Below are 12,122 nucleotides of genomic sequence, written 5' to 3'. Positions count from 1 at the left end.
TTTTGAGCCGAGGGTCTATAAGAAATCATCTTTATAGCCACTCATAATATTACAAATACTCAAAATTGCACTTTTTAACTGATAAAGAGTTTTTCACAAAATAACTGAACCAATAAGAAATCAATAACACACGTATCATTACACATCATCATACATATGTGATTAAACAAATCGGTCGATGAAAAATGCGAAGAGAGAGTGCATGAACCTATATCAATTCAGTAAGGGAAGAAGAAATAGAAGAGAGATGGCTTTGCAAAATCAAGTAAAGAATACCTAGTGAGAGAGTAGGAACATAGACAAGGAGAGTACATAGACTACCTGGTAAGGACGAGAGAGACGAGATCGCTCCATGGCCGATGAGGAAGGGTGGTTCGCCCTAATTCGTATGGGTGAATTCGGAGAATGAGGAAGAGAGGTTTGCCCTAATCTGTGTAGGTGAATTTGTTGGTAGAGGGACTTTACCGGGAAATAACATTTTGGAAGAATATATATTAAGTAAAAATTATATAGCAGAATTAGCTTTTAATTGCTAGTAATTATATTTTTTCCCATGGCAAATGCCGAAATGACGGTAATACTCGAATGTAGGGAGCATTTAGCGCCAATTTATTTATTGCCTCTGAACAAATGTCCCTAAATGTGGTTTTTTTAGTTGTGTGGAAAACTTAGTAAATTTACAAAATTGACAAGTATCTTACATTTTAGGAGTGTTATTTGGAAGTGTTTCGATAATTTTTCTAGCTGGTTGTGCCATTTAAAAATTCAGGTCACTTTTGTGATTTTTGTTAGATAAAGAAAGGAGACACTACAAGCTGACTGTATTAAATTATTAGGTTTAAGACCGAAAGAAGGCAAACAACAGATCAAGTAAACAATCTCTTCATTCAAAGTGTTCTAACTCTGTTTTGACATATTTTTTGGTAATACCTTTCTGTTGTCTCTCAAGTGCATGGTCTGCTACATAGTGTATTTAAATGATCTACTTGATAGTGTTTTGTGGACCACTCATATTAAGTGAGATAGAAACGTGCTTTATAATCATATGTGGGTTGCTCATATTATGCGAGGTAAGAATGAAATTTTAACATCGTTGATAAATCATAGGGAACTGAAAAGTTCATTGTTACCTTGCATAATATGAGAAGCCCACATATGATTATGAAGCACATTTTTATCTCACTTAATATGAGTGGTCCACAAAACACTATCAAATAGCTCATTTAAATACACTATGTAGCAGACTATGCACTTGAGTGACAATGGATAGGTATTACCAAAAAATATGTCAAAACATATTTAGAACACTTTGAATGGAGAGATTGTTTACTTGATCTGTTGTTTGCCTTCTTTCGGTCTTAAACCTAATAATTTAATACAGTCAGCTTGCAGCGTCTCCTTTCTTTATCTAACAAAAATCACAAAAGCGACCTGAATTCTTAAATGGCAAAAGCAGCTAGAAAATTATTGAAACACTTACAAATAACAATCCAAAAATATAAGATACTTGTCAATTTTATAAATTTACTAAGTTTTGCACACAACTAAAAAAACCACATTTAGGGACATTTGTTTAGAGACAATAAATAAATTGCCGCTAAATGCTCCCTACATTCGAGTATTACCGTCATTTCGGCATTTGCCATGGGGAAAAATATAATTACTAGCGATTAAAAGTTAATTCTGATATAGTTTTTACTTAATATAAATTCTTCCTAAAGTTTATTTCCCCGTACAATCCCTCTACCAACAAATTCACCCACACAGATTAGGGCAAACCTCTCTTCCTCATTCTCCAAATTCATCCATACGAATTAGGGAAAACTACTCTTCCTCATTGGCCATAGAACGATCTCGTCTCTCTCGCCCTTACCAGGTAATCTATGTACTCTCCTTGTCTCTGTTCCTACTCTCTCACTAGGTATTCTTTTCTTGATTTTGTAAATCCGTCTCTCTTTTATTTCCTCTTCCCTTATTGAATTGATATAGGTTCATGCACTCTCTCATCGCCATCATCATTGACTGATTTGTTTAATCACATATATGATGACATGTAATGATATATGCGTTATTGATTTCATATTGGTTAAGTTTTTCTGTGAAAAACTCTTTATCAGTTAACAAGTGCAATTTGAGTATTTGTAATATTATGAGTTGCTATAGAGATAATTTCCTATTGACTCTCGGCTCAAAAGGGATGATTCTGAAGAAAAACAGCTAATCATATATGTCAGCAAAAGAGCAAGAGATAAAGCAGGGAAGCAACAACGACTTATATTCATTAAAAATAAGAGAACAAACAATTACTTAATAACTCTACTGAAAAGGAATAGAGAGTAAACATATATATATATGTGTGTGTGTGTGTGTGTGTGTGTGTGTTGTTTTTTTCCTAAATTAGCAACAGAGAATCTCAAGAACTATTGAGAATCCTCTATTAGAATATAAAAACATGAGTAATAGATAACTTTAAGCTCGAGGTTACACTCTAAGATGGGAAAGAGGTAATTGAGAAAACTTTCCCAATAAAAAAATTCTGAATACTCATATCTCATAAATAGGTTGTCAAGTTATTTGAGAATCCTTATACTATTATCACAAGATCCAGTACAAACCAAGCGCTAACTATGATAGCTTGAATGAAACCTCTAAAGTAGAGAATTTCTTAAAAGAAATTTAAGGAACCACATTCCCATCAACTTTTTTGAACAAAAGTTAGCAATTTCTTGTATTATTGGATTTTTTAAAAAAAAAGGTAGATACATCACTGACTTTTATCAATATAACACAACAATACACATACCTAAAAAAGTCAAATTAGTTGAAAATCAAGAAAGAGAATAAACCTGTCTTACAAGGCTACTGTAGTTCTCCCAAGTATTACATTAAGAAAAGTGACTTTTGCACCTCATGGACCAGCCATGTGCAATTCTTTAGTGGATAGTCATGAGGAATATGCTACCACTTGTATATACATATTTCACTTTCTAAACAATGTTAAAAACACTTGACAATGAAGATTAGATCTTGGGATTCAAATTAGGTGTACAACAAAATTTGAAAGATTATACGTCTTTACATGAGTATAACCTCTTTACTTGAGTATTTAAAAAGCTCATAACCAGAACTTGACAAATTATGAACCTGAAAAATGCACACTTTAGTTGTTTGATTCAAAATCAAAAGAATACAAAAGTTTAGATTCCATCTTTGACAAAAATATTATTAAATATATTAGGTGCATTATCTGCCTCAAATTAGTTGTTAATCCACACAAAATACATCAAAAAGGAATAATGCATGCCGACAACAGGAACAACTGCTAACATGCATATAAAACATATAGTAGACATATTGTTATTAAAGAATCCCAGGAAAATTACCTTAGAAAGAGGAAGAGGTGCATAGAGGACGTGGACTGATTGCTTCTAGAAGTTATAGAGAAATTTGTAAATTTCTGGAATGATTAAAAAATGGAGTAAACATAAAATTAAGATTTTTTCCTTGCTCATTCTCTAAACTCCCATTTCTCAAAATAGGAGTAAAAAAGAAAGAACATTTAAAAAAATTCTTATCATGCAAATATAATACATCAATAATTAATTAAAAGCAAAAACAAGGTAAATAATGTTACATCATAGCAAAAAAATAATAATTATCACACAAGTGAAGAATAGATTAAAATGTAAATTGATTGTTGGAATGACTATGGAATTATACGAGTCAGAACTAATAACAAAAAAAATAGTATTTATAGGTTGGTGTATTTTCCATAATAGAAATGAAAATCATTTCATTTTTTTCTAAACAGAGTGAAACACAATTAGTGGTAGTTAAGATTAAGCAAAAGCATAAAAATAGTAACATAGATTGATTTGAAGAATTAATGATTAAAAGATGTAATTAATAAACATTGTAAGGATTTGCTAATACATCATATAATAAATGGAAAATAATTCAAAAAATGTCAAAATTTTGAGGAAAAAAAATTAATGTCATTCTTGGGTTTAGAAGCATGCCGCATTACATATAATCAGGCGATTGATGAATAAATAGATTTTTAGATCACAATTTTTTTTTTATATTTACAATATATGAAATTTTTCTTTTCCCGAGGATTCTTAACTATTACTTTTAAAGTTTTAGGAGATATTAAATAATAATTGCATTAAAGATATACAGTTAATTCCAATAGCTTCGGAACTTCAAAAGTATATATAAACCCCCACATTATTTATGCTAAAAGCTTCAATAGGAGACATAATGATCCCGCATTATTTGTGCTAAGATTCAAAAACAACCTTGAAAAATTGTTATGTAATTTGATTTTGTAATTCTTTACGTCAAAACAATCTCAAATGCATCACCTCTTTTTAAAACGAACTATCACATTATATAAACTAGTAAGTAGGACGAATTTTTAACTTAATGCACCACATTATCATAATATATTTCTACTTCTCTTTCTCTCAAAACCCCGATATTGATTATAAAACTTATCTGCTCTTTTCATTATTATTTTTTAGGGTGGATCGTCTTCTGAACAAGTTTCAAACCAAAAAGGTAAATTCATCATGACTGAAAGCATTGGAAGTATAGAAATCAACAAAGATGAAATTTTGCCACTTTCGGATAAATCATATGTTGGTATGGTTCTTACTAAGAGCAATGTCAAGCCCATCTACAGTTTGGTAACTCTCGCTTCCTTCCTCCTACTTTCATATCAAACTCCCTCTTTTTGTTAGTATTTATTCACAAACTATTCTTTGTAGTGGTGATTCTCATCCTTAACTAGAGGTTTTGTGGTGATACAAAATCATCTTTGTTAGGACACTTCATAAACTAGTGTTGGGTTTTTTGGGATGAACATGAATTTAGTGGGACTATGGGTATTGGATGTGTAACGACTTAAGAGTATACCCTAGAAGTAAGAGCACCCTTAAGTCGCCACACGGCATACTAGACCTCTCAGAGGTCTTACACAAGCCCTTAAACGTCGTTCATCGCACCTATTTGAAAAGTAGTGCCGATTGAAAGCTTTTTCCAACAATAGTTCAAATATTTATAGAATCGTATGAAAGAACTAAGTCTCGGCATGGTCATCTAAGACACATAAAATATCTTGGGGTGACATCCCTTACATCAATTTTAAAAGTAACTATAGTCTATTACAAAGTCTTTTTGCAAGGAAACTAAGGCATAACTATGTCCTTAATCATATGAGGACATACCAAGTCTCAAGCTTTTCTTCTAGTGTTAGTCTCAAGATTTTGTTCTAAGAGATTCCTCACTTTCCACCTACACTTGTAGAAATAGAACAACATATGAAATTAGCACATTGAATGCACTAAGAATGGTGAACATCCAAGAAAACCATGCTAAAAATGGGCATTTACTTTAGAAGGATGGGTCACTAGGGCTGCCAACCTACGATAATTAGGATAACTCTTATGACTCCCTTAGAGATGGTTTTATGTCGTTCCATCCAACCTATCCCTGAGTCTATCATTCCACTCAAGAAGGATACCATTACGGTCTTTCACTTTAAGGCTTCTATTAACCTTCTTTTCTATATTCAAGGTTCTATTCTCTTGACCTTCTTTTCTTATTCAAGGTCCTATATTATTCATCCTTACAAGGGCACCATCTTAGATCTACCGATCCTACACTTTCATTCATCATTCATTCATGCACATAGATGATAGAGGTGCCTAGCCCTACTACATCAAAAGTTCATATTTACATAACTTTCATATATCAAGTGGAGGGACCTAAGTCTACCAATCAAGACACAACATCATCATATCACGGATTCAATAACATTCAAGTACCATGTAGGGACAACTAAGTCTACCACACAAGATAAAACATTATTCAATAAGGACACTTCTTTGTCCTTCATCATTATATATCATCAATTAGAGAATAATAATAACATTAACTCCCATAAACGATCATATAGACATTACAAGAGTACTTTACTTAATAACTTCACATTATACAATATGACACATATATCATATCATCCTCCACTTTACATATTAGTATAAGCCACAACATCTTCTACTGATCACATTACTTCAAATAGTAACACCGCCATGCCATTTTCATAACAGTTATAACGCTTAGACACTGCCACCGTAAGTGGACAATAGCAATCAAGGCAATTCAATATCACTTCAATACTAAATTGAGGAATTAGGTCAACTCACCACCTCACAATCATCATCACCATTCTTTAGCCTTTTCGACCAATTCACTTTACAAAGGCTCTTACCAATAGCCATGTACACAATACTAAGCCAACAACCAATCCATATCAATGATACAACAACATAAATAATGAATATCATCATTATAAGTCAGGTTATAAACAATTCTATCATGATTTGTACATAATTCAATAGCCCAAAACAATCTACACATGAATTCACTAAGATCAAGCCATGATCAATTCATTCACATTAGAGCCAAAATTAGGAATTCAAGGAATACATAGGTTCAGCGAGTTTTTGATCTTAAAATATTCAATTAATATTAATTACTTCACAAAACATTGATTTAAAACTTTTCATGCAAGAACCCATGCGTAGAATAAAAAATAGGAATTTCTATGTTTTCAAACATCTTTGGAAAGCCTTTGAAATTGTCTCCATGAATGGAAGAAGAATCAAGGATGAAATCCCACAAAATTAGGCATGAAAACTTGGAGAACTTTGCCTTCTTCGTTGGGTCTTGAAGGTCCTCTAATGGAGAATCTAATTAGAGAGAATTTGAGAGAATGAAGAGCTTAAAATTTTTGGATTCTAATTGAGGATTGCGGTTTTAGATAGGGTAATGGGTGCATAATGACTTAAAAATCAATATATAATAAAGCCACAAAAATACCCCTACATTAATTGGACCTTTTTAGACAAGTAAAACTTAACTTAAATTTTCAGAATCATCATCGAGGAACAAGTCCACATCGTGGAGTTGTTCCCTCAAGATTTTTCGAAATAATTTTTGGGAAAGTAGAGTCCAAGACATGGAACAAAAATTTTACCCTTGGTGAACCATGTCCGCGACGTGGACTGGTTTCATCTATGCACAATTTGTAACTGCCTTGGGCAGCTTGTTGGCCCAAGGTTGGGTCCTCCTCAAGGACACCTAGGGGGCCCTTTGGGGATTCATAACCGGATGACTTCGACCATAAGTATGGTCATCTAGGTGTTAGGTTCGTCTCCACTTATTTTATACTCCAAACGACACATAAAAACACATACAACATACAAGGACACACTAGCACATGCTCAAGACTAGTTTCCGGACGTCTTGGTCGTCCTTGGACGTTTTTACATCCCAACTCTACAAATCGACTTCTAATTCTAATATTCATTATCTTAAAACATTATTAACTCATTAAGACATTGTGAGGCTATAGATTACCCTATTTCACTTTGAGGGTCGTTACAGGATGGGGAAATGATTTCCTATCCTTTTATAATGTTTATTAGGAAAATGCACAAGTACCCCTTCAACCTATGCCCGAAGTTCCAGAGACACACTTATACTATACTAAGGTACTATTACCGCCCTTGAACTTATTTTATAAGTAATTTTCTACCCCTATTCGGCCTACGTGGCAGTAGTTTAAAAAAAAGCCGACCAGCGTTTGACCCACAAGATAGTGCCACGCAGGCCGAAAAGGGGTAGAAAATTATTAACAAAGTAAGTACAGAGGGGTCATAGGACCTTATGTTAGTATAAGTGTGTCTCTGGGATTTAGGGCATATGAGATATTTTATTTTCTAAAGAGGTCTTCTTTTCTTTTTTAAATTGTAGGATCTCAATTCCATTGTATTGAATATGTCACGACGTGGGTTACACACTAGGAGTGACATAACGTACTTGACATTGAAGGAGTCTCATACGAGCCCTTAACCACCATTACATAAGACATAAGAATAATGCGGAAACTTAAAACTTTAATCATAGAACTACAACTTTCTTCATAAATAAAAAATGGGAAGATTGATTTGTAAGACAATCTAAATATAAGAGTATGAAAGTTAGGAATCACTCCTTACATTAATCGTAAGGCTTATCATAAGAAAATACAATATAGTCCTTAACAAGGAAAGTTAACTAGAACTAGAAACAATAACATTCCATACTCAGAATGGAGGACTCACCAAAACATAGAGGTAGCAACCCAAGTTTTCTTCAAGAATGAACTAAGAGCACCTCAAGGACACAAGACAAACCATAATAGCATTCTCATACGATTTTTCATAACATAGTATGACCATCACCTTAGCAACCCTCAAAGCATACTTGTGCAATGCATAGTTGGCATCACATAATACCAACTATGCTAAATATCCATTTAGAATCACATGAATTACACATATCAATATTAGATCCCATCATAATCCACAATCATACAGAAGTGAATAACTATGTTCATCACATATACATAAGGAGAATCATATCTTAACAACAACCCAATCAATGAATATCGTACCTTCATGTCATACCATAGCATCATGGACCCACCCATATTAACTTTCAAAGACTACTTGTCCAATGTAAAAGGTGAAGTCACATACCCTCACTCCTACGAAGTAGAATTATCAAGAAATCATAAGTATGGTTCAGGTCATATGCATTATCTTATTACATAAGGAGAATTTCCTTAACCGCATAGATCATGAGAGTTACATGAAATCTGGTGACATATAGCCCCACACCGATAGCAGGTGTTCAACTTGCCTAAGGTGGACTAAACATATATATCTATAATATGGATGCACTAAGTAAGACCTATGCGGGCACATAGTTATGGGATAAGAAGATTGCTTCTAGAAACCCAACCGATTCACCTAGCGGGAGAGTTTCCATCTCTTTAGATCATATGTAGAATACCCGGCCTAAACTAGTGGGAACGTCTCTACCTCATTTGCCATATCCACGTAGTGCTAAGCATTATTCTCCAACTTATAAATAGTTAAGGTGAATTGAAATTTCATATGTGAAGGAGTACATTACTCTTCATTCAACCCAACTCCTACATAGCTCATGTATTTAATATTGTGAGAACTACCTTTCACCTTAGAATCATCATATAATTATCCAAGACAATTAATACATAGTCATGTCTAATAGTAAAGGAAACTAGCCTTTCAACATACCATATATCACACTTTAGTCGTTGAATTTTCACAATTCAAGTGGAACATAACTTCATACATAAATATATATAATTATGCACGTCCACCTTTCAAGTGGATCAAACCATTCCTATATCACAATCTTAGACATAGGATTACCTTAATGCATTGTCTTCAAGCGCATAATTCATGATTCAACACTTACAATTTACCCTTCAAGAGTCATTGATCATATCTTGAAATAACACTTAGAATTACATATAAGCATGGAATAAACAATATTAATTACTAGATCAACATATATACTAGTGCACATATTCACAATTCATACATGAACCCATCATAATTTTTATAAAGTTGGGGGCATGCGGAAAACACATGGGTTCAAGGGAAATTTAGCAATAAAACCCCTAATTAAATGTCAATTTCAGTATAGTATAGGATAACCAACATATAAATAAAATGTTTTTCAGAAGAACCCAAGGTTAGAATCAAAACCCTAATTTTGAACAAATTTCCAATTTAAAAAATATTATAGGAAGGGCTTCATCGGGAATGAAATCCCATAAATGAAAGTTCTCATACCTTGTTTGAAGCTTTACCACGAAATTGAGAGGAAAATCTTAGAGGTTGAACTCTTTCCTTGAAGCTTTTGGTGTTTTTTCAATGGACTCGAACCCCCGTTCCCCACGTCAAGTTCACCGCGGCCCGTTGTGGTGCCAATGGTTCTTTGGGCAGTAGCTCCCCTAAATTTCCCATTTCCTATGAAAAAACTAACGGAGTCTCACGCCCCACCTCACGAGTCATGGAGTGTATCACGACCCATGGGGCAGTGTCTAGGACACTTGGGGCTCTTCTCTCTTGGCCAACGCAACTCAACAAAGACTTCCACTGACTGTGGTCTCTACAATGAGCCACGGTGGTGGTCGTAGATCCTTGAGGAAGTAGCTCCAAGTTTGGGGCAGCCTTGATGTTTGGCCTTTCCTTGCTACTTTTGCTTGACACTCCTCCATTAGGCCTTGACTCCTAAACCCCCTAAAATTATTACATGGTCTACTAACATAGGGGAAATTATTTGTATTTAATTGATATTTACGTTTAGGCTTTAGTTAAACCTAGCATTTTCCAGAGTGTTACACAAAACAGGGGGAAGAATTTTAGTTTTGGAGTGGTGCATTCAATATTAGATGTTCTTGGTTTCAAGCTGAATATTTAGGTTCATATATATATATATATATATATATAAATATATAAATATATATAGGTTAGATCTGGACAATTCGGGTTTTCTGGATTCTTGACTTTTATTTTGCTATTTTTTTTAATGTTTGACAGTACTTACCCAAGAAAATGAACAAAGGGCTTCCTTTTACTGGAGACCTTGCAGTCCTTACTTATGGTGGAAAGAAGTGGAACTTGTTTTATGATGGAGCCAAAACAAAATACAAATTTAGTACTGGATGGAAATTTTTTGCGGATGATAACAATCTAAAAGAGGGGGATGGAATTGTGTTTGAACTCTCAGAGTGCAACCCTGACAAAATCGAATTCAAAATACAGATTCTAAGAGAAAATTTTCCACCTGAATTGGTTCCTGAAGATGTGGAAGGTATAAACTCTGACAACCCAATAATAATTAATTGAAAACTTTATCAACCCCAGTAGAAATTTCAATTTCATGGAAAAAAAATTATCAATTCCATTTGTTTCAATTTAAAAAAATAAAAACTTTATCAATTCTAATAGTTTCATGTATGATGTATGCTTCTTTTTATTAATACTGCTTCTTGGGTTATGTAGTTTAATAATGTTGATATTATTTATAAAAATATGCATTACGTTATTATGTAATACATGTACAACACATGTGAAGAGATTGTAATACATTTAATGCTAATATTCAATGCAACTAATTCTGAAATTTCTAATTTTTAAAAACTTGCGAATCTAAAATTTGCATTTTACGTTAACTAATTCAAATTTCAAATATTAATAAAGATTTGCATCTAAAACTTAATGATTATGCCTAAGCAAGTGCCCACAATTATAAAAAAAAAATGACATCCTCACTAGTCCTATGTGAATTTATGCTTATGTGTTTTATCACATTGTAGACATTTAATCATATCATCATTTAATTTCTTAAATATCGTTACATTAGACTTTTTTTTGCTAATTTTCAACTAGTAGGAAGTTTATCCATGTAAATATTGAAAATTCAATTTAATAAAATAAAAAAATTTAGAAGTTCATAATTTATAGCAATTTAAGAGAGAGGTGAAGAAGAGGTAGCTAATTATATATTTTAAAAATGTAATTGGATGATTAAGAATGTGGTGAGGGTTAGTTTTTTTAAATTTTTTTCAAAAAGTAAAATAATGGGAAAAAGTATTGTCAGTTAAATTAATTTGTCTAATCAGTTATAAGTTATAGCTTAACGTAACATTTGAGATTGTATTTGTGAGGACCATTGATAGACTAACTCAATTCATGTGTATTCCTAGTAAGCTATGCTCTATATATATCACGTGCATTCACCTTAGTGGATTTGACATAGACGTCGAGTCCTTCTAGAAATCCTTTAAAATATCACATAGACGTCGATTCCGTCAAGGATTAAATTAAAATACGTTAGGTCAATGAAAAAATTAATACTCCAATTATTTTAATAAATATATTTGTTTACCGTCCAATCTCAAATTGTATGATTCTAGCCTCTTTTGCTATAAAGCAATTTTTCAAAAAGTTCAAACACTTGTACAAAATCTTCACGAATAATGCACATTTTATTTGCACCTGATGAGATACTTAAGCCGCTCTCCTTGAATTTGGTGATCCTTATTATATAAAAAAACTGTCCTTTTTCAAAATTGTCATTTTAAAAAATTCTTTATTAAAGAAATCTCTCCCACACCAACCAACCACAACCAATTTTTTTAAAACTATTTATTTAAAATAAAAAACTAAAAT

General features: G+C 32.8%; 1 protein-coding gene across 1 annotated transcript; it reads left to right on the top strand.

Moving 5' to 3' along the window:
• Positions 1 to 1,738: 1,738 nt before the first annotated feature.
• LOC109119908 (B3 domain-containing protein Os04g0386900-like) lies at positions 1,739 to 10,907 on the top strand. Its single transcript, XM_019213200.3, has 3 exons — positions 1,739 to 1,876; positions 4,527 to 4,691; positions 10,488 to 10,907. Exons 2-3 carry the CDS (start codon positions 4,575 to 4,577, stop codon positions 10,794 to 10,796), a joined length of 426 nt encoding a protein of 141 aa, XP_019068745.1. The 5' UTR covers positions 1,739 to 1,876; positions 4,527 to 4,574; the 3' UTR covers positions 10,797 to 10,907.
• The last annotated feature ends 1,215 nt before the right edge of the window (positions 10,908 to 12,122 follow it).

This window comes from Solanum lycopersicum, chromosome 1, assembly GCF_036512215.1.
Source record: "Solanum lycopersicum chromosome 1, SLM_r2.1".
NCBI lineage: Eukaryota > Viridiplantae > Streptophyta > Magnoliopsida > Solanales > Solanaceae > Solanum > Solanum lycopersicum.
Note: the sequence above shows the minus strand (reverse complement) of the source record. Positions and strands in the feature narration are given on the sequence as shown.